This window comes from Mesoplodon bidens, assembly GCF_964165515.1.
Source record: "Mesoplodon bidens genome assembly, chromosome: 4".
In the NCBI taxonomy this organism is placed as follows: domain Eukaryota; kingdom Metazoa; phylum Chordata; class Mammalia; order Artiodactyla; family Ziphiidae; genus Mesoplodon; species Mesoplodon bidens.
Genome location: NC_138160.1, coordinates 111476587 through 111498223, shown reverse-complemented (window position 1 = coordinate 111498223; position 21637 = coordinate 111476587). Strand labels below are relative to the sequence as shown.

Here is a 21637-nt window from a genome sequence, read left to right as displayed (position 1 = left end):
GACGATGCTCCACGGTCAGGTAGACCAGTTGAAGTTGATAGCGATCAAATCGAGACATTAATTGAGAACAATCAACGTTATACCACGGTGGAGATAGCCGACATATTCAAGATATCCAGATCTTAAGCACTGAAAATCATTTGCACCAGCTTGGTTATGTGAATCACTTTGATGTTCCACATATAAGTTAAGCGAAAAAAATCTTCATGACTGTATTACCGCATGCGATTCTCTACTTAAGCATAATGAAAATGTTCCGTTTTTAAAACAAATTGTGACAGGAGATGAAAAGCGGATACTGTACAATAATGTGGAGCAGAACAGATCGTGGGGCAAGCTAAATGAACCACCACCAACCACACCAGAGGCCGGTCTTCATCCAAAGAAGGTGATGTTGTGCATATGGTGGGATTGAAAGGGAGTCCTCTCTTATGAGCTCCTTCCAGGAAACCAGACGATTAATTCCAACAAGTACTGCTCCCAGTTAGACCAACTGAAAGCGGCACTCGACGAAAAGCGTCCAGAATTAGTCAACAGAAAACGCATTATCTTCCATCAGGATACCACGAGACCACATGATTTTTTTTATGACCAGGTAAGAACTGTTATAGCTTGGCTGGGAAGTTCTGATTCATCTGCCGTATTCACCAGACATGGCACCTTCAGATTTCCATTTACTTCGGTCTTTACAACATTCTCTTAATGGAAAAAATTTCCATTTCCTGGAAGACTGTAAAAGGCACCTGGAACAGTTCTTTGCTCAAAAAGATAAAAAGTTTTTGAAAGATGGAATTATGAAGTTGCCTGAAAAATGGCAGAAGGCAGTGGAACAAAACAGTGAATACATAGTTCAACAAAGTTCTTGGTGAAAATGAAAAATGTGTATTTTATTTTTACTTAAAAGCCGAAGGAACTTTTTGGCCAACCGAATATCTGAGGAACCTGGGTTCCTTTTAGTAGGAAATGGTATTTAGAATCCATGGTCTGGGCTCCATGTGTGGTAAGTGTTATATAGCCCTTTATTGCCATTTTGCAGAATATATTTACACCTTCACGGATGATAAAACCAATGGAATGGAATTCTGTGCTTAATGTATGGGCTTGTTAACTTGGAGATATTGTTGAAAATCTTTAAAATAATTGTCTGCTGAACATAATTTAACCTTTGTTTTGTAATTTTATAATACACATTTGTTACCATGTGATAGTGTCCATGCTACACATTTAATAGGTATTTTATTTTATGTTTAAAAGGAAGCAGTTTGTCATTTCTATTGTACAAAAAATAAATGTTAAGCAAATTATCCAATGTTACATGGTTAGTAACTGATAGAGGCAGAATTTGAAACCACAGCTGTCTCCACAGTCCAAGTTTTTAACCACATTGTTAGGCTGAAGGCAGCCTAATGATAATTTGGGGAAGATTCTTCAGCATAAGTTTTGATTATACAACTACAGCTGTAGAATATGTATATCTTGGGATTGAATCTGTACTAACCATAGAGATCCATCCTGAGAGTTTTATTATTGTTAAAATTGCTGGGATAACGAGTAAAATATGTTGGTTAATGAGTGTTTTAGATACTTGATGTTGTATTGAAAGTTGTATGAGATGACTTAAGCCTATCATAGGTAAGAAATAAACTGGTTTTAGACTTTGAGAAACAAAAAATTCAGAATTGCTCTAAGCATTCCACTTTGAGTTTTCCAAGTTTTGGTTGGTTTTATAAGCATGTGTAGAGCAGCAGTCAGCTGAATTGAGAGATGGAGTTGCTGAGAGAAGCGTACTGCTTGGTACAGCGTTGACGAAGGGGATAGAAATCCCAAAGTGCTTAATTAGAAGTGTATACTTAGCAGAATTATTAATTCCTCATACATACAGAGCTGCAAATATGAATTGAATATTTCATTTAACAGTGAAATTGAAAAGTCATAGAATATGCCTACAGTGAATGCATTAGGTATGGATCATTTGAAGGGCAGTTTGTAGGATGGCAGTGGTCTCACCCACCTCACCTTGCCCACCTTCACTCGTGTAACTGACTGGCTGAGAGGGTATGGCTGATATGTTTTAGGAAGCGCTGACTCATCACCACTTCCTCACCTTCTTTTTGCCCAAGTGGAACTTATTATTTTTATTCCCTAATCCTGAGTTGGTATTTGTTCTTCTAATACACCTGGATGATTTCTGCAGTATTTTGTAGTTACAGAACCAGTGGTTGATCTAGGTGTTACTGATCTGGAATGTCATAAATTCTGAGTTTTTTCATCTTCCTCATGATTTCCCTCTTTCATGTTGAGTAGAGCAGCTTTCAAGTGCACACTAAATAATTAACATCACTTTGAATATAGCATTTAATTTTTTTATTACCAAGAAATATCTGTAAGACTTCCAGTCTGCCTCTGTCAGGGTTGTTTGTTTGTTTTGGCTTTCTGTAATAGCTTTTATTGATCTTGGACATACCAAAAGCCTAACAGATAGTGCAGTACGTTTAGCCTGTCTCAGAGATAATTGGTACAGAAACCACAAGAAACCCCTTTCTTTTTTTTTTTTTCCAGGCAGGAATTAACACTTTTTTTTTTTTACATCTTTACTGGAGTATAATTGCTTTACAATGGTGTGTTAGTTTCTGCTGTATAACAGAGTGAATCAGCTATACGTATACATATATCCCCATATCCCCTCCCTCTTGCGTCTCCCTCCCACCCTCCCTATCCCACCCCTCCAGGTGGTCACAAAGCACCGAGTTGATCTCCCTGTGCTACGTGGCTGCTTCCCACTAGCTATCTATTTTACGTTTGGTAGTGTATATATGTCCATGCCACTCTCTCACTTCGTCCCAGCTTACCCTTCCCCCTCCCCGTGTCCTCAAGTCCATTCTCTACGTCTGTGTCTTTATTCCTGTCCTGCCCATAGGTTCTTCAGAACCATTTTTTTTTAAGATTCCATATATATGTGTTAGCATATGGTATTTGTTTTTCTCCTTCTGACTTACCTCACTCTGTATGACAGTCTCTAGGTCCATCCACCTCACTACAAATAACTCAATTTTGAAGAAACCCCTTTCTAAGACCAGCATTACACAGTCAACAACTATCAATACTTGCTGTCCTGCGTAAACCAAAACCTTAACCACTCACATCATATGAGAGAATTAATCAGTTTGCTACTACAACCATCCTTTGTTCTGGGAGATTATTTTCTGTCCTTTCATAAATGCTTAACATCTTGTGACCCTAAAACCAGGTGCACAGGATTTACTAGGCATCTCAGTGCTTGCGTTCCTCCTCATTAATAGGTTATCAGCCAGATAACCCGAGTGGCATAGATCCTACCAATAAGCCACTTGTTCTAAACTTTCTGTGCATCAGAACCACCTGTAGGGCTCATTAAACCACAGATAGCTAGGTCCTACTCCCAGAGATTCTGATTCACTAGGTCTGGGATGGAATCTGAGAATTTGCATTTTTGCCAAGTTCCCAAGTGATGCTGATGGTGCTACTATAAGAGTCTTTCAGGGTTGTTACTTACATGTAGTGGAACCCAATTCTGGTCAATTTAAAGAAAAGGAATTTATTAAAAGGATAGTGGGTAGCTACAGAATTGTTGGGAGTGCTGGAGAAACAGACTTGGGGCTAGACAACTATGATCCATACTCTTTATCACGTATTTGGTAAAGATACTACTGCTGCTAGCACTGAACACAGTGGATACCACAACTTGCACTGCTGAACATCTATACTGTACACTGCATGTGTTCACAGATCCTTCAACCACTAGCTGCCAAAGTGGATTCCGGATAGTTCTTCCTTCTCGGTATCACTAGATTAACAGTTTATGATGGGTATATGTGATTGGTAGTGCTTGGGTCATTTGCCTTTGCCATAGTTTTATGGAAGGTTGGAAAAGTGAAAATAGACTCAGTTTCCACCAAAACTCATTAGTTGAGGTATTTGCTAAAGAGGTATTTATTCATGGCTTGACTTCTTTGTTAGATATTGTTGACCATATGCATTAGGAGTTGACAGAGTATTGCCTGGGAACCAAATTAGCCTACCAACTATTTTATAAATAAAGGTTTATTGGAATGTGCCCACACCCATTCATTTACTTTTTTTTTTTTTTTGGTTGTTTTCATGCTACAAAGGCAAAGTGGATTAGTACTTGTGACAAAAACCATATGACCCAGAAAACCTAGAATATTTATTATCTGACCCTTTATAGAAAAGTTTGCCAACCCCGGATAGGAGTAATCCTAATACTTCTATTCAAATCCATGCAGTCACCATTTATAGATGCTGTTGGAGAACTGTGTGTAAAATGGCCAAATTGTCAAAAATTGGAGAAAAATAAAGGGCAAACTTTTAGATAATTTGAAGGACTTTTAGAATCTAAAGTGCATCACTTTGTCAGACTTTCTTCAGGCAGAGAACTGGAGAACCACGTGTATATTTCAAAACTTGTAAATTATGTTCTCACTTAGACTTTAAAATTGAAAAGTGAATTCCTAATTCTTTGTCAGCTATTCATGGCATCATCAGTGATGTACCAGAGATGTCCTCTGACTTGAAAACAGAGGAAATGCTATGACATAATTCAGTTGAGGATCTCAGGAAATTCTGGGACTCCTGGACTCTAGCCTACCCTCATTGGGCAGGTCAAGTTATGGACTTCTAATTCTGTTTGCCATGACATAACAGTTTTCAGACCTTGTTTGCCACTAAAACAAAATTGTCTTGACGTTAGAAAATAACACGCACATTTCCATGGGATAGGCATTTTGTGGGTGTCCTACCAGGTTATGATGACTCTTAATTCAAAGGGTGGGGCCCCAGCAGCTGTGTTTGTAGTATATGACTACACCTACCAACCACTGTTTTGGAAGTTCTAGCTCATGCATTAAAGCTAGAGGGAAAAAAAAAGTACGTATATACATAGATTGGGGAGGAAATACTAGTGTTCTTGTTCACAGGAGATGTTACTGTATATGTAGAAAATCCAAAAGAATCTACAAACTGTGAAATTTATTAAGGTTTATAGTATACATCTTAAACTTATCACAATCAACCTTCAAGTGATATTATACTATTTCTTATATAAGAACCATACAATACTATACTTCCATTTTTACCTTCTGGCCTTTGTGCTGTTGTGATGCATTTTACTTGTACACATAAATAAACCTCATAATACATAGTTGTCATTGTTGCTGTTTCCTGAAATAGTCAACTGTCTTTTAAATAATTAGAAAAAAGATTTATATTTACCCATGTAGTTACCATTTTCCAGTTTTCTTCATTCCTTTGTGTAGCTCCAGATTTCCATCTTGTATCGTGTTCCTCTTTTATGAATGACTTTTAACATTTTTTGTAGAGCAGGTGTGCTGGTGATTGACTGACTCAACCTTTGTATATATGAAAAATATTTTGCCTTCCTCTTTGAAAGGTATTTTTACTGGGAATAGTATTCTAGATTGATAGTTTTTTTCTTTTGTGACTTTAAAGGTGTTACTACAGTGTTGTCTGGATTGCATTGTTTCTGACTAGAAGTGTTCTGTATTCTAATGATCTCGCTGTGTAATTTATCTTCTTTCTCTAGCTGCTTTTATAATTTTATCATTTTTTAAGCAATTTGATTATGATCTTTGCTGTTGTTTATTTCATGTTTCTTGTGCTTGAGTTTTGTTGAGCTTCATGGATGTGCAAGTTTATAGTTTTTATCAAATATGGAAGATTTTCCACCATTCTCCAAATTGTTTTTTTGTTCTTTGTCTCCTTCACAGTGACTCCAGTTATACTTCTGTTAGGCCTGCTTAAAGTTGATGCCTATCTTACTGTTCACATTTTTGTGCTCTGTTCATATTTTTCCATCTTTTCTCCCTGTGTTTTATTTATTTATATTTTTAAATTGAAGTATAGTTGATTTACAATATTATGCAGTGTTAGATCATACATACAACATAGCAATTCAGTATTTTTGTAGATTATACTCCATTTAAAGTTATTATAAAATATTGGTTGTATTCCCTGTGCTGTACATTACATCTTTGTATCTTATTTATTTTATATTTAGTAGTTTGTACCTTTTAATCTCCTACCCCTATCTTGCCTCTCTCCCCACTGGTAACAACTAGTTTGTTTATATCCATGAGTCTGTTTCTGTTTTGTTATATGTATTCATTTGTTTTACTTTTTAGATTCTACATGTAAGTGATAACATGCAGTATTTGTCTTTCTCTGTCTGATTTATTTCACTAAGCATAATACCCTCCAGGTCCATCCATGTTATTACAAATGGCAAAATTTCATTCCTTTTCATGGCTGAGAAGTATTCCATTGTGTGTGTATATGTGTGTGTGTGTGAGCGCACACATACGTACACATGCTACGTCGTCTTTATCCGTTCATCTGTTGATGGAAACTTAGTTGCTTCCGTATCTTGGCTGTTGTAAATAATGCTGCTATGAACATTGGGTGCATGTACCTCTTTGAATTAGTGTTTTAATTTTCTTCAGATGTATACCTAGAAGTGGAATTGCTGGATCTTACGGTAGTTCTATTGTTAGTTTTTGAAGGAACCTCCATACTGTTTTCCATAGTGGCTGCACCAATTTATATTCCCTTTCCTTACTAGGGCTCCCTTTTTCCCACATCCTCGCCAAGATTTGTTATTTGTGATCATTCTGCTGATAGCTGTTCTGACAGGAATGAGGTGGTATATAATTATGGTTTTGATTTGCATTTCTCTGGTAATTAGTGATGTTGAGCATCTTTTCATATGCCTCTTGGCCATCTGTATATCTTCTTTGGAAAAATGTCTTTCATGTCTTTTTCTTCTGCCCATTTTCTCATTGGGTTGTTTCTTTGATACTGAATTATATGAGCTGTTTATATATTTTGGATATTAACCCCTTGTTGGTCATATCATTTGTAGATATTTTCTTTCATTCAGCAGTCAATTGTCTTTTTGTTTTGTCGATGGTTTCCTTTGCTGTGCAAAAGCTCTTATGTCTAATTAGGTCCCATTTGTTTATTTTTGCTTATGTTTCTGTTGCCTTAGGATACAAAAAAAATATTGCTGTGATTTATGTCAGAGTGTTCTGCCTATGTTCTCTTCTAGGAGTTTATGGTTTCAGGTCTTACAGTTAGGTCTTTAATCCATTTTGAGTTTATTTTTGTATATGGTGTGAGGAAATGTCCTAATCTCATTCTTTTACATGTAGCTGTCCAGTTTTCTCAGCATGACTTACTGAAGAGATTGTCTTTTCCCCATTGAATATTCTTGCCCCCTTTGACTTAGATTAATTGACCATAGGTATGTGGGTTTATTTTTGGGCTCTCTATTCCATTTCATTGATCTATGTGTCCTTTTTTTGAGCCAGTATCATCCTGTTTTGATTACTGTTACTTTATAGTATAATCTGAAGTGAGGGAGCATGATACCTCAAGCTTTGTTCTTTTTCTCAAGGTTGCTTTGGCTATTCAGGTTTTTTTGTGGTTCCATATAAGTTTTAGGATTATTTGTTCTAGTTCTGTGAAAAATGTCATCGGTATTTTGATAGGGATTGTATTAAATCTGTAGATTGCTTTGGGCAGTATGGACATTTTAACAATATTAATTTTTCCAGTCCATGAGTACAGGATATCTTTCCATTTCTTTATATCATCTTCAGTTTCCTTTATCAGTGTTATAGTTTTCAGCGTATGGGTCTTTCACCTCCTTGGTCAAGTTTATTCTTAGATATTTTATTCTTTTCATGCAGTTTCAAATGCAATTGTTTTCTTGCTTTCTCTTTCTGATAGTTCATTATTATTAGTATATAGAAAATCCACAGATTTCTGTATATTAATCTTATATTCTGCAACTCTATTGAATTCATTTATTCTAATAGTTTTTTAGTGGAAATTTTATAGAGTTTTCTATATAAAATATGACATCATCTGCAAATAGTGACAGTTTTTCTTCTCTTCCAATTTAGATGCCTTTTATGTCTTTTTTTCTTGTCTGATTGCTGTGACTACGACTTCCAGTACTATGTTAAATACAAGTGTCAGGAATTGGCATCCTTGTCCCAAGTTTCCAAGGTTCGAGAGCAGAAGTCATGAAGGTTAGGTCTGAGCTGGTTCCATTTTCTCTAAGTGTATGCTCAGCGCCCCCCCCACCCAGCAACCTCGGCATTTTCGCCCCCAGAGGGTAGCAGTGCTGGACCATGAGAGGCCAGAGTGGGCAGTCGATGTGGTTCAAGGTGCACACTGGGGCAGTCCCAGCACACTGGAGTTCCAGACTGCTTCTGATCTGCTGTCCCCACGAATGCCAGTAATGGTTGCCCTCACCCCATTCAGATGCAGTGCTGGGTCTGAGCTGGCTCTGTCTGCCACAGCTGTCTACTCTACTTGACTATGGCAGCCTTCACCCTAGTGGGGAGCTGTGCCATGGAGCAAGAGGGGCTGAAGCGGCCCTCAGCATGAGCCAGGGTGCACGTTTGGGCAGATGCAGGAAGCCAGCTAGAGTACCTGGCATTTTCAGTTGCTTTCTCCACCCTGTTTTGAGAGAAACCAAGCATGTGGGTGCTCTTCACTAGCAACGTCTAGATTTCTCACAGCCCCCTTGCTAGTCCCAGTGGTCTTCAAGTCAGCCAAGAGGACTTATCTTTCTGGTGTTGGACCCCAGGGCTGGGTTTCCTAATATGTGGTTCACACCCCTCACTGTTTGGGGAGGGTCTCTGAGCCCATGCAGTCCCCCTCCTCTGCTGTGTCCCCTCCTAGGGGCACAGGTCCTCACCTGATTGCTTCTCCTCTTTTCTTACCTGATTTCATGTGGATCTTTCATTACAGCCTTGGTTGTATAAGAGCCTTTCTGCCAGTCTCCAGTTTGTTTTCAGTGAGAGTTGCTCCACACGTACAATAGATGTATTTTTGATGTGCTCATTGGAGGAGGTGAGCTCTGAATCCTCCTACTCCACCATCTTGATCTCCTTCCCCCATGTATTTTATTTTTTATTTCTATTTTTGTGTCTTTAAGTTTTTAAATTTTTTCTTCTACAATGTCTTAATGTGCCACTTATCCCATCCAGTGTGTTTTACATCTCAGTGTTGTTTTCATCTCTGGAATTTGTTTTTAGTGCCCCTTCTTATATAGTTAATCTTTTCTATATTTTCTTGAACACATGGAATACAGTTTCAATAAGTTTTTAAATGTCTTTTTGTACTAATTCTGTTATCTGGTAATTACTGAGTTGGTTTTGATTTTTTCTCTTCTCCTTATGGGTCATTTTTCCTGTTTCTTTTCACGCCTGGTGATTTTTAATGGAGTACCAGAGATTGTGAATTTTACTTTTTTATGTGCTGGGTATATTTTATTTCCTGTAAATATTCTTCTGGGACACAGGTAATTTGGAAATCATGTGACCCTTTGGGGCTCTTTTTTGAGCTATGCTACGTAGCACCAGAGTAGCATTTAGTGCAGTGTTAATTTTGCCCAGTACTGAATCCAAAGGCTTTTGAGTACTCTACTAAATGCATTCTGAATTATGAGATTTTTCCACTCTCCCTGGTGGGAATAATAACTCTTCTGGTCCCTGTGTGAGTTTTGGGTATTGTTCCCTTTAATCCAAGAAGTTTAAACCTCAAAACTGTTGATGTTTTGGCCCAGAGAATCCTTTATTCTGGGGGCTTGTCTTGGGCATCATAGGATATTTAGTAGCATCTCTGGCTTATAGTCACATGATGCTAGTATTGCCCCGCCTTCCCCTCTGAAAATTATGACAACCCCAAATGTCTCCAGATATCACTATGTCACCCAGGGGGCAAAATCAGTCTTGATTGAGGACCACTACTCTAATCTTTTCAGATGGTTCCTTCCCTGAGTTCAGGTATTTCTTCATGTACATGGAAAGATCAGTACTCAACCTAGACTCAAGTGAGACCTTCTGTAGGTTTTCAGAACATTCTTTTCTGTGTAGTATGCGCTCTCTTTGTCCGGCTCTGCAAACTTGAGCTACCTTCTACTCTGCAGGTGGCCAGCTACTTCTTCTCAAGATACCACCAGGCAGTAAGGTGTGATAATTATATGAATCACCTAATTCGTTTCCCCTCTCTCAAATGCCACTGTCTTTTTTTCGTAATGTCTTACCTGTTGGAAAATGTTTCATTTATTTATTATGATTTTTAGTTGTTTTAGATGGAAGGTAAGTCCAGTCCCTCTTATTCCATCTTGAATGAAAGCTGAAGTCTCAAAAGTTTGTCTTTTACTTTGGAAGGGATGTTTTGTAATGCTCCTGACACTGCACCCCTGAAAACGTTAAAATGGCAAGTCTTTGAGCCCTCATAGAGTTAATATCTCACTTCCAGGAGTTCAAGTGTGTTACCCAAGACTCCAGGGTACCAGCCACTCCTTGCTCATTCTCTTGTTCATTCTGTTCAGTCAGCAAAATACATATGTATTGTGTCAGGTGGTCTAGATGGCTTCAGGTTATATTATGGTAGAGACTGAGAAAGTTGCAATAGCCCTTAGGCAAAACTGTAAGTTAATATTGTCCTGCACAACTGCCAACTGTTTCTTGTATTTTTTACTTTAGTAACTGGAATGGCAAAGAATACATTCACCAAATCAATACCTGAAGCTTAATTAATCATTCCTTCAACAATATTGTGTCTGGGACTTGCAGCTGTGCCCAGAGCTAAAATTTGGTTAAGTCTGTGACAGTCTGTAGTCATTTTCTAGGATCCGTCTGATTTTTGCAGATGATGCATGAGAAGGGCTGTCACCCCTGCATACCTTTTTTTTTTTTTTTTTTTTTTTTTTTTTGCAGTACGCAGGCCTCTCACTGTTGTGGCCTCTCCCATTGCGGAGCACAGGCTCCGGACGTGCAGGCTCAGCGGCCGTGGCTCATGGGCCTAGCCGCTCCGCGGCATGTGGGATCTTCCCAGACCAGGGCACGAACCCGTGTCCCCTGCATCGGCAGGCTCACTCTCAACCACTGCGCCACCAGGGAAGCCCATCCCCTGCATACTTTTAAGCCTTTACTGGCGGCCCTAGTCTTTGCTTCTTTGCCTCTTTGGAAAAGCAATATTGTCTTTTATTTAGTATCTTGTTCTGGGGAATGGGGCAATTTCAGAGGTTTCCACTTGACTTTTTCCACTATGACAGCTTTTACCACATAGGTTCCTTTGTGGGAGTTATTCTAACTGCCAGATAAATAAATTCTAGTTATAAACTTGGGGAGTGGAGAGAGACAAGACTATTAGGTGGGTCTGCAGGCTCAATGAGTTCACTATGAGCCAGACTTTTTCCAGGACTCTGTTTCTGACCTCAACTCAAAGTTTTGGCTAGGAGGTTGTTTCTTTTGCCCCACAGAACCTCGACTTGGATCATTCTCTTAGTTCCATTCAGCTGGTAGCTGGTCTGGTCTAAGAAGGAATCACATATCCGGTTCCTTGGTGCTGTTTCATGTGGCCTTTCTCTTTCAATGAGGCTATTTTGGGCTTCCTCACAACATTGGTACTCTCAGGGTATTTGAATCTTAGAAGTTACATGACCTCACTTTTGGCACATTCTTTTGGTCAGAACAAATCACAGGACCAACCCAGAGCCATGCGGAGGGCACCTAGATTCCTAACTTTTGATGAGGGAGTGACAAGGTCTCATTGCAAAAGAGCATATGGCATAAGACATATCATTGTAGCCCTCTCTGGAAGTACAGTTTATCATATCACTGCTCCATTTGCTGTCTTATAGAATTTTATAGACCATTTTTAGGTCTATAGACTCATTTGCTGTGGTTTCCTCTTTTAATCTATTCATTTCTTTATATATATATACTTAAAAATCTTTTTCCCCCTTATTTTGGTAAGGATTTAGCAGAGATGTGTGTGGTCATTGAATCCATCATGGTTAATTGGCAGTTGTAAGCTTTGGAATCAGAGATTATTTCTTTTTTTCTTAGAGCTTCCTTGTTGTCTTAGTAGCATATTGGAGAAAAAGGTTGTCTTATGTGTCTTTTCTTTTTTTCTCTCTGTCATTTGGTAATTCTCTTGTTATATATCAAAGAGAGTAGTGTTTGGGAGCAGTCGGTCCTGGTATAAAGGCATTACTCCTTGTAAGAGAATAAGGAGGTAAATTTTACATAGAGAATTTAAGCTTCTTTATAATCACCGTGCACCAACATTCTGTGGTAAAATACTTTTTTCTGTCAGGAATGTTCCTTGCTTCCACATTTTCCTTTTGCTATGCCATTGCTCTTAGCTGAGGTTATACTATGCTACTATACTTTATTAACCTGGGTTTATTAATATCTAATTATCTGAATGAGGGCTAGAGAAATGTTCCCCACTCCCCAGAGAGTGAACAATAGCATTGTCCCATTGGACGTCAGTTTTGTTTAGTGGTAGATTAATACCACCTTGAGTCTGTTTGAAAAGAGTTTTTTTTAGAAAATCATATTTTAAGAGGAATATTGACAAACAGAATCATCTCCAGAGGAGATCAGTTAGGATGCCTAAAGATCTGGAACCTGCAAATATTTAGACTTTGTTATCTGGAGGGAAAAAAAAAAGACTTATAAGAAGAGAAGATAACTGTTTTCAAATATTTGGAGGTCACTAAAGAAGAAAGATTGTATCTGTTTAGAAATGAAATAGACTTTTATATGAAATAATGAGTTTTTGATTTCTGGCATTGTTTGAGTGGAGGTTGTCAGCCATGCTGAGGAGGGGTTCCTGTGTGGGTTGAGGAAACTCTTCTAAACCTTTTCAGATCTATTGTAATTCAGAGATTTTGTGACTCTTCTGTAGTTAACAGTTGTGTCATAAATGGTTGTTTGCTTAAAATCAGAATTGTGGGATATCATTATATTTTAAAAAGTATATTTGAAAATTAATCTAAAATCTTTTCTGTTCTACAGGACTTAAATACTATTTATTCTTATCTTCATGGAATGGAAATATTATCAAATCTCAGGGAACATCAGCTTAGGTAAGTGTGATGCTGTATTTAAGAGCATGTGCTAAGGAGTTATTCAAATGAGTTTGGATAGATAGTTGCAGGGACCAAATCATTTAGGGGCTTTTTATAGGATATGCAAAGAAATGGGCCTTTCTCATTCCAGTTTTCCTTAGCCCTGGGACTTTGAGCAAGTCTTAACATCTAAGCTGCAGTTTTGTCTTCCATAAAATAGGGATAAAAAGATTACCTTTGTTACAGCATTTTGAGGATTAAATGAGAATATTTAAGGCAAAGTGCAGTGCTAGCTAGTGAAAACAGAACTTTCTCTTTGTAGTTTGTATTGATATTTATTGTATCAAATGCTTGAGATGGACATGGTATGATGTAGTGTTACATTAAAGTGGAAGGAGCAAGACTCTTGATTTGGCATAAGCTCCTATGGACAGTACCCATAAGCTTTCCGAACCTCATTTTTCTATTCTGTAAAATGAGTTTTCTCTCCTGCTACCTTGTATCATTGTGATTATATTTGTAAAAATACTTTTGAGTGCTATAAGCACTAACTATTATAACTTTGCATAATATTTTAATTAAACTGTGTTTTTCTTCCATGACCAGCTTACTCATCACTTTTTCTGGCTATTCTTTAAGTTTCTGGCTATGGACCAGATTCTAAATATAATTGTTTGGAATTTATTATTTTCTGTTTTCTGTGTAACATAATTTAGATATTAGTATATGTCAAGTAAGTGTATCAAGAAGAAAGAAAAAACTAGAGCATTAGTAGTAAAGTATTTTTAAATGCAAGCAAATTTATATTCAACAGATTTGTGTGTGTGTGATTATATTTTTAAACTCTAGTGAAAAATTTAGTGATAGATCTGATCATTTTCTGTTGTAATTATAACAATTTTTGAAACAATTCAAATAAAATAATTTAAAAAATTTTTACTTTTTAAAAAATATTTTAGATTAATGTCTGCAAGAGCACGCTATGAGAGATACAGTGGCAATCAAGTTCTTTTTTGGTAAGTATTTCCATAATTAGCTTAAATTAATGTTTAAAATTTAGATTGTTAGCATTGAAATTCATTTGATTCTGGAACAGTTTCTGTAGAGGAGATTGAAATATATTCCTAAACTGTGAAATATAATATACATAGGGCTCACAGAAGTTGTACAGTGCAACGAAGTTTAATAAATATGTACACCTGTGTAACTACTATGCAGTGAATATGTAGAACATATCAGCTCTTCAGAAGGCTCTAGTCAGCTGTCTTGGAAAGGTAATCTAGTTCTGATGTCTGTCACCTTAGATTAGTTTTGTCTCTGTGAATTTCATATAGATAAAATCTGTTGGTCAGGCTTTTTATACTTCACAAATGTTGGAGATTCTTCCATGTTTTTGCATTCATTCTTTTTCAGTGTTTTACAGTATACAGTTATGTGAAAATAACATAATTTGTTTATCCTTCCCACTATTAAATAATTTGGGTTGTTTCCAGTTTTTCCCTATTATGAATAGTAAGTTTCTATGACTATTTTATTCATGTGTCTTTGTACCTCTATTTACTCATTCTTCTTGGGAATATTCTTAGGAATAAAAGCATTGGAAATGCACATGCTCAAATTTAGGAGATTTTTTTAAAATAAATTTATTTATTTTATTTATTTAGTTTTGGCAGCGTTGGGTCTTCGTTGCTGAGTGCAGGCCCTCTCTAGTTGCAGCAAGCAGGGGCTACTCTTTGTTGCGGTGTGTGGGCTTCTCATTGTGGTGGCCTCTCTTTTTGCGGAGCATGGGCTCTAGACACGCGGGCTTCAGTAGTTGTGGCTCATGGTCTCTAGAGCTCAGGCCCAGTAGCTGTGGCGCACGGGCTTAGTTGCTCTGCGGCATGTGGGATCTTGCTGGACCAGGGATCGAACCCGTGTCGTCTTCATTGGCAGGCGGACTTTCAACCACTGTGCCACTAGGGAAGTCCCAGGAGATTTTAACATTAGAATCTAAAATATTTATTTCATTTTATCTCGTGATTTTGTTTTTTGTTTACCTGCTTACTAATGATGATGAATGATTTTCATGTTTTTATAGGCTATTTGGATAGCTCTTTTATGATCTCCTGATTCAAGTTTTTGACCATTTTTTAGTTGGACTATCTTATTTCTATTGATTTGTAGAAAATTTTTGTGAATTCTATATCTGAGTCCTTTGTTGGGTACATAAGTTGTGAATATCTTCTCCCACTGTGTGGCTTGCTTTTTTTACTCTATTAATGGCATCTTTTGAAGAGAAGAAATTTCTTACTTTCTCAATTTTTCCGCTTGTGATTAGTGCTTCTCATGTCCTGTTTAAAAAAACAAAATCTTTCCCTTCCTCAAGATTATGAAGATATTCTTCTCTGTTTTTCTTCCAAAAATTTTGGCAACAGTGATCTCTTTTATTATATATATGAAGCTGGTATAGAGAAATGGTATTAACTTCAGTGTTTCATTGCACCCTGCGTTTGTCATTATTTCTAAGTATTTACTGGATTCATGGATTTTAATAGCTTTATTTGTTCATTTGTTGATTCATTCACTTACTATTAAATGTTTGTCTGCTATACACTATGCTTAGCCTGTTGTAGAGTGGTGGGAAGACACGGGATTTGTCCTTATGAGTTTATTGTATAGTGGGGGAGAGAAAGTTAATTAAAATAGCTACACATATTTAAGTGCTATCAAGGAAAAGTATAGATTTATAGATAAGTGGAACAGAATTGAGAACCCATAAATAAACCCTTATATTTATAAACAGTTTCTGTGTGTGTGTTTTTTTAATGGCCTTGTAGCTGTGTAGCTAAGATGTGCACACAATGTGGGTATAACACAACTGAGTATTAAAAAGGAACCACCAGTGAACAGTTTATTTTTGATGAAGGTACTAAAGCATTTCAATTGGGAAAGCATAGTTTTTTCAACAAATGGTGCTGGGTTGATTGAGTATTTATATGCAGAAACTTAATTTAGATTTTTATCTTACACCACACACAAAAATTAATGAGATATTCACTTTACACCCATAATAGCTACAGTGGCAGGTGTGCGAAATGGGTAGAGGGGATCACCTGTATGGAAATGGATGGAAACTAAATTTTTGATAGTGAGCATGCTATAGGTTATACAGAAGTAGAAATATAATGTTGTACATATGAAACATACGTTGTAAACCAGTGTTACTTCAATTAAAAATATATTTTAAAAAGTAGCTGCAGTCAAGGGTAAAGAAGATGTGGCACATATATACAATGGAATATTGCTCAGCCATAAAAAGAAACAAAATTGAGTTATTTGTAGTGAGGTGGATGGACCCTAGAGTCTGTCGTACAGAGTGAAGTAAGTCAGAAAGAGAAAAACAAATACTGTATGCTAACACATATATGTGGAATCTAAAAAAAAAAAAAAAGGTCCTGAAGAACCTAGGGGCAGGACAGGAATAAAGATGCAGATGTAGAGAATGGACTTGAGGACATGGGAGGGGGAAGTGTATGCTGGGACGAAGTGAGAGAGTGGCATGGACATGTATACACTACCAAATGTAAAATAGATAGCTAGTGGGAAGCAGCCGCGTAGCATAGGGAGATCAGCCCGGTGCTTTGTGTCCACCTAGAGTGGTGGAATAGAGAGGGTGAGAGATGCAAGAGGGAGGAGATATGGGGAAATATGTATAGCTAATTCACTTTGTTATAAAGTGGAAACTAACACACCATTGTAAAGCAATTATACTCCAATAAAGATGTTAAAAAAAAAAGTATCTGCAGTCTAAAAGTTAGACATAACAAGTGTTGGTGAGGATATGGTGACACCTGGAATCGTCATATATTTGTGGTACAGATGTAAATATAGCCACTTTAGGAAACGGTTGGCAGTTTCTTAAAATTTTACCATATGACCCAGTAATTCCACTTTTACATATTTACCCAAGAGAAATGAAAACACGTGCAGAGACTGTACATAGATGTTCTTAGTAGCACTATTCATACTAGCCTAAAACTCGAAATAATTAAATTGTTCAGTGAATAGATAGATAAAATGCTCTGCATCTATATAGTGGAATACTATTTGGCAATAAAAGGGAATAAAATGCTGCTACACACTACAACATGGACAAACCTCAAACATATTATGCTAAACGGAAGAAGCAAGATAGAAACATCACATATTACATGATTCCATTTATACGAACTGTCCAGGAAAGACAAATCTATAGAGACAGAGCAGGTTATTGGTTACCTGGGGCAGGGATTGACTGCAAACGAGGCATAAGAGATCTCTTTGTGATGTTTGCACAGTTCTTTTCAATATCATAAAAGTCATTGAATTGTGCACTTAAAATGAGTGAGTTTGTGGTATATTGATTATACCTCAGTTAAGCTGTTTAAAAATTAATATAAAGAGTTACCCAAATCTGTATTTGGCTAATCATAAACAAAGGAATTTCTAAAAAATGAATGTGGAAGTTAATTAAGTAAAGAGTTTAAATTCAGAGATTAGTGGAAGCAGAGAAAAGAATGTGTATAGTTGATCTTAACTGGGAAGCATGATGATAGAAAGATTGAAAATAAACCACTGTGTTCAGTGCCATGAGCAGAGAGGAAGAAACAGGAAGAGAGGGGTGTGGAGAGCCAGGTGGAGACCACCTTAATAGTTTTTGTTCTTTATTTTAGGAGGAGTGTGAAGCCTTTGAAAGGAGTAAGATCTGACAAGATTAAATATGCCACTCTTCTCTAGGCTAGATTATTCTTAGATTCATTTGCTTGCAAAGAGAAAGGAGATAGCCGCATGTTAAAAGACTTTCACTTTCCTTATGTTTACTCATCAGATGCATTGCCAAACTGTGCTCTGAGAGTGGAATTCTCTGCAAAGTTTGAACAGTTTCTGATTCGTGAGCTGTCATGGCTCTCTTGGTGGTAGGAGTGAATTTCAGGATTTCTCCTCCGTTGGTAGTAGAATTTACTGACAACTTTGTGACTGTTTCAGCAAAGTGAGATAAAAATTAGAGGCTTATGGTAGCATCCAATCATAACTTTCTTCTGTCTTGATTTTGGGCAGAATTTTCTTTTACTGATTTTATTCCTTCTTGTACAAAAGTCATGTTTCAAAAGAATTAGAAAGTAAAATTTCCAAACAAAGAACCTTAAGTAGGAGATTTTCAGCCATTTGTATCTTCCTTCTGTGAAGATGGAAGGGATGGATATAAAGAACTTTAAAGTATCTTCTGGAAACTTGATGATACTTTTTTCTTATGGTAGGCAATAGGATTCACCCAGAAAGCTCATCCTGGGTGCTATGTAGAGTGGTTTGGAGGCTTAGTTTTCTGGGTGGAGGATGGTACTATTCATTGAGAACAAAAAAAATGAAGCTTGAAAGAAATGATAGGTCGATTTTGAACATGTTGAGGTTGAATTGTGTGTTAGATATACAAGCTAACATGTCAAGTCGATAGCCAGAGAGATGTACAGTTCTCCAGCTCAGAGGAAATGTTTATTTTATAAAATTAAAATTGTCTACATATTGGAATTAATTGAAGTTTTAGGTATGGTAAATTAAAAATACTTGAGAGAAAGAGAAAAAGATTAGATTATAAAGTAACATCTAACAAGATTCTCAGTTTCCATTGGAGATTTAACTGAACTAAAAATGATGATGGACTTAAGTCATCTGATATTCTTTTATCCCTCAAACACACGTAAAGTGAAAGATTGGGTAGGCATTTAATGTATTTCTGTCAATAAAATTTAAGAGAAAGAGGTAGACCCAAATTATAGTTGAACGTGAAGATGGAACATCGATAAACTTGTGAATTCCAAACATTATTGTCTTTAATATACAGTAAACTTGTAATATACATAAAAGTTACCAGAAATAGAATTTTTTAATATGCACATGTAGTACAATATTTAAGTTAATCTTCATCAAATGTGGTGATCCAGTACACAAAAATGAGGAATGGGAAGTTACTGATATAAATTAATAAGATAGAGCTAATAAACATACATTTCTGAAGCCTATATCTTAAGCTAGTGATTATGTAAGATATGAACATGGTCTGTATGAAACCTTAGGCAACAGGCAAAATTTCCAAGGAGAGTTAATTTTTAATGATTTATGATATTAGAATATTTTTCATGTTTTGTATTTTGTACTGAATCCATATACATGTGAATGTGTGTATTTATTTACTCATCTATTTACTTATTCATTTAAACAGTTCAGAAACTATTGCCAGATGTTGGTATATCCTGCTTTCTGGATCTGTGCTTATGAAAGACTCCATGGTTTTGCCTCCTTGCAGGTATGTTTACATTTGCTGCTTAGTGTATGTGGTAGGCAAAGTTACATTACAACTAGTTATTTTATTTCTTACGTTAAACTATTTTTATGTAGATGTGTATTTTCTCTTAGTAGGTGATACATTTTAGAAATGTCCTTGCTTTTTGGTACTATTTGAAGTACTTAGCAGGAATCAACTGATATTTCATATTTCTTGGGGGTATAATCTATAGTTTACACCATGGCATATTATACTGCTATTTGATCTTTAGTTGTATGTGAGATTTGATCTCATTTATCTGATGGTTTTGCATTCATTGCTGTTAGTTATAGGGAGGCAATATATCTTTATAGTTAAGAAATCGGTTTTTAGAGTAATGCGAACTAGGCTAGTATCCTGATTTTGTCACTTATTAGTTTTATGACTTTGGACAAATTATAGTTTTCTTGTATGTAAGAGGATAATAATAGAACCTATTTAAGTGCCTTATGAGGTTATAGCAAGCTACTACTCAAAGTTCTCAATGGAACTCTGTAAAAGTTGACATTCTAGAGCCAGACTGCTTGAGTTCACGTCTTTGCTCTACTGTATAATACTTCTTGGACAAATTACTTAATCCCCTTGTGCCTCGGTTTCCTCATTTGTAAAATAGGGACAATAATAAGATGTATTTCGTAGGCCAGCTTTGAGTAATAAATGAGTTTATATATATATAGAGAGAGAGTTCTTAGAACAGTGCCTGGCTGTTACAAGTAATTGTTAATTATCACCATCAGAATTATTAGGTAAAAGAAGAGTGGTGGGAAAGATGATCAGATATACTATTCTTAGAGAATTTGGTCTGTTAGTAATTCTTAAGATTTTGGGGCCTCAAATTATAATTTGGTGACATAAAAATGTAATTTTTTGGTGATTTTCCCAATAATGCTGAGAAGAGATTTTTAGGCTTTTAAGGTAAGACTTCTAATTGCAGCTAAATTAATTTAGTTGCAAAAGTATTAAATTTAAGTATCAAGGTACATTCTACTTGACAGATGGTACGAGACATCTCAGTTTTGATGCCATTTTTTTTTTTTTTTTTTTAAATTTTATTTATTTATTTATTTATGGCTGTGTTGGCTCTTCGCTTCTGTACGAGGGCCCTCTCTAGTTGTGGCAAGTGGGGGCCACTCCTCATCGCGGTGCGCAGGCCTCTCACTATCGCGGCCTCTCTTGTTGCAGAGCACAGGCTCTAGACGCGCAGGCTCAGTAATTGTGGCTCACGGGGCTAGTTGCTCCGCGGCATGTGGGATCTTCCCAGACCAGGGCTCGAACCCATGTTCCCTGCATTGGCAGGCAGATTCTCAACCACTGCGCCACCAGGGAAGCCCTGATGCCATTTTTAAAGCCATGTCTTTATTCTTAAAACTTTATATCATCAACTTTTGGTTAAATGAAATCTATACTTCTTGATTAGTAGTATAAAGCATATTGTTGACTGTTTTTACAAATGAAATACATAATAGTTCTTGGTTATTTAAGCCTTTTGGGTATTGTTCCTTTCCACTGTTTCTGAAAGTCACTTTAGTGATTTGTAATGAGTTAGCTACTGACACAGAATAAGCTGGGCTGATACTGACTACAGTTATATTTTAAGATTATTAGTATTCTTGTGAATACTTTATCACCCTTTTCTGCTGTTAGGAATAGTCAAGGACTTTATGTAGCCATTAATCAGCCACAATAATTCACCATGAGTTTGTGATCGAGACAATGAAGTTTATCTTTTAAATAATTGATAGTATGAGTTTTTTTTTGTTTTGTTTTTTCTTTTTTTGAGCTGTACCACTCAGCTTGTGGGATCTTAGTTCCCCGACCAGGGATTGAACCTAGGCCCACGGCAGTGAAAGCACCAAGTCCTAACAACTGGACTGCCAGGGAACTCCTGATAGTATGAGATTTTAAAACAATAAAGTCATGGAATGCTTTACTGTAACCATCATGAACTTCACAGCAAACATGATTGTAGAAGTCTATTTAATCGTTATTTAGAGAGCAGTTCCTAGGTAGGAGATTTATATTTTGTGTTGGAGAGATACTTGTAATAGGTTATTGTTAGGATTAAATGAGTCAATACAAATAAAATACGTAGAATAATGCTTAGCATATATTAAGCATCAAATAATTTTTGGCTTCTGTTCATTATAATAGCGTTGGGATATGATCATTATGGTAATCAACAGATATGAGCACTACCTAGTATAAGACAAGGAATAATAGTGGTTTTCTAGGTTATAAAAATACAGCCTATTTCTCTAGATATTAAGGTATTTGTTACTCCCTTATCAGTGAGTAGACAGAAACCAAACAGTAATTTGAACAGGGACAGTTTAAAGAATTATTAA

The 21637-nt window shown here is 36.5% G+C and overlaps 1 protein-coding gene across 6 annotated transcripts in view; it reads left to right on the top strand.

Annotated features, from left to right (window-relative positions):
* Positions 1 to 21637, top strand: part of RAPGEF6 (Rap guanine nucleotide exchange factor 6) — a gene marked incomplete at its 3' end in the record, with an annotated part of 219987 nt that overhangs the window by 13456 nt on the left and 184894 nt on the right. For 5 of the 6 annotated variants that reach the window (XM_081232760.1, XM_081232762.1, XM_081232759.1 and 2 more), the window contains exons 2-4: positions 12903 to 12973; positions 13915 to 13971; positions 19191 to 19274. The exons of the other annotated variant lie outside the window; for it this stretch is intronic. In XM_081232760.1, coding sequence (XP_081088886.1) covers positions 12903 to 12973; positions 13915 to 13971; positions 19191 to 19274 — 212 coding nt within the window. The remainder of the gene's footprint in view (positions 1 to 12902; positions 12974 to 13914; positions 13972 to 19190; positions 19275 to 21637) is intronic. 6 annotated transcript variants of the gene reach the window in all.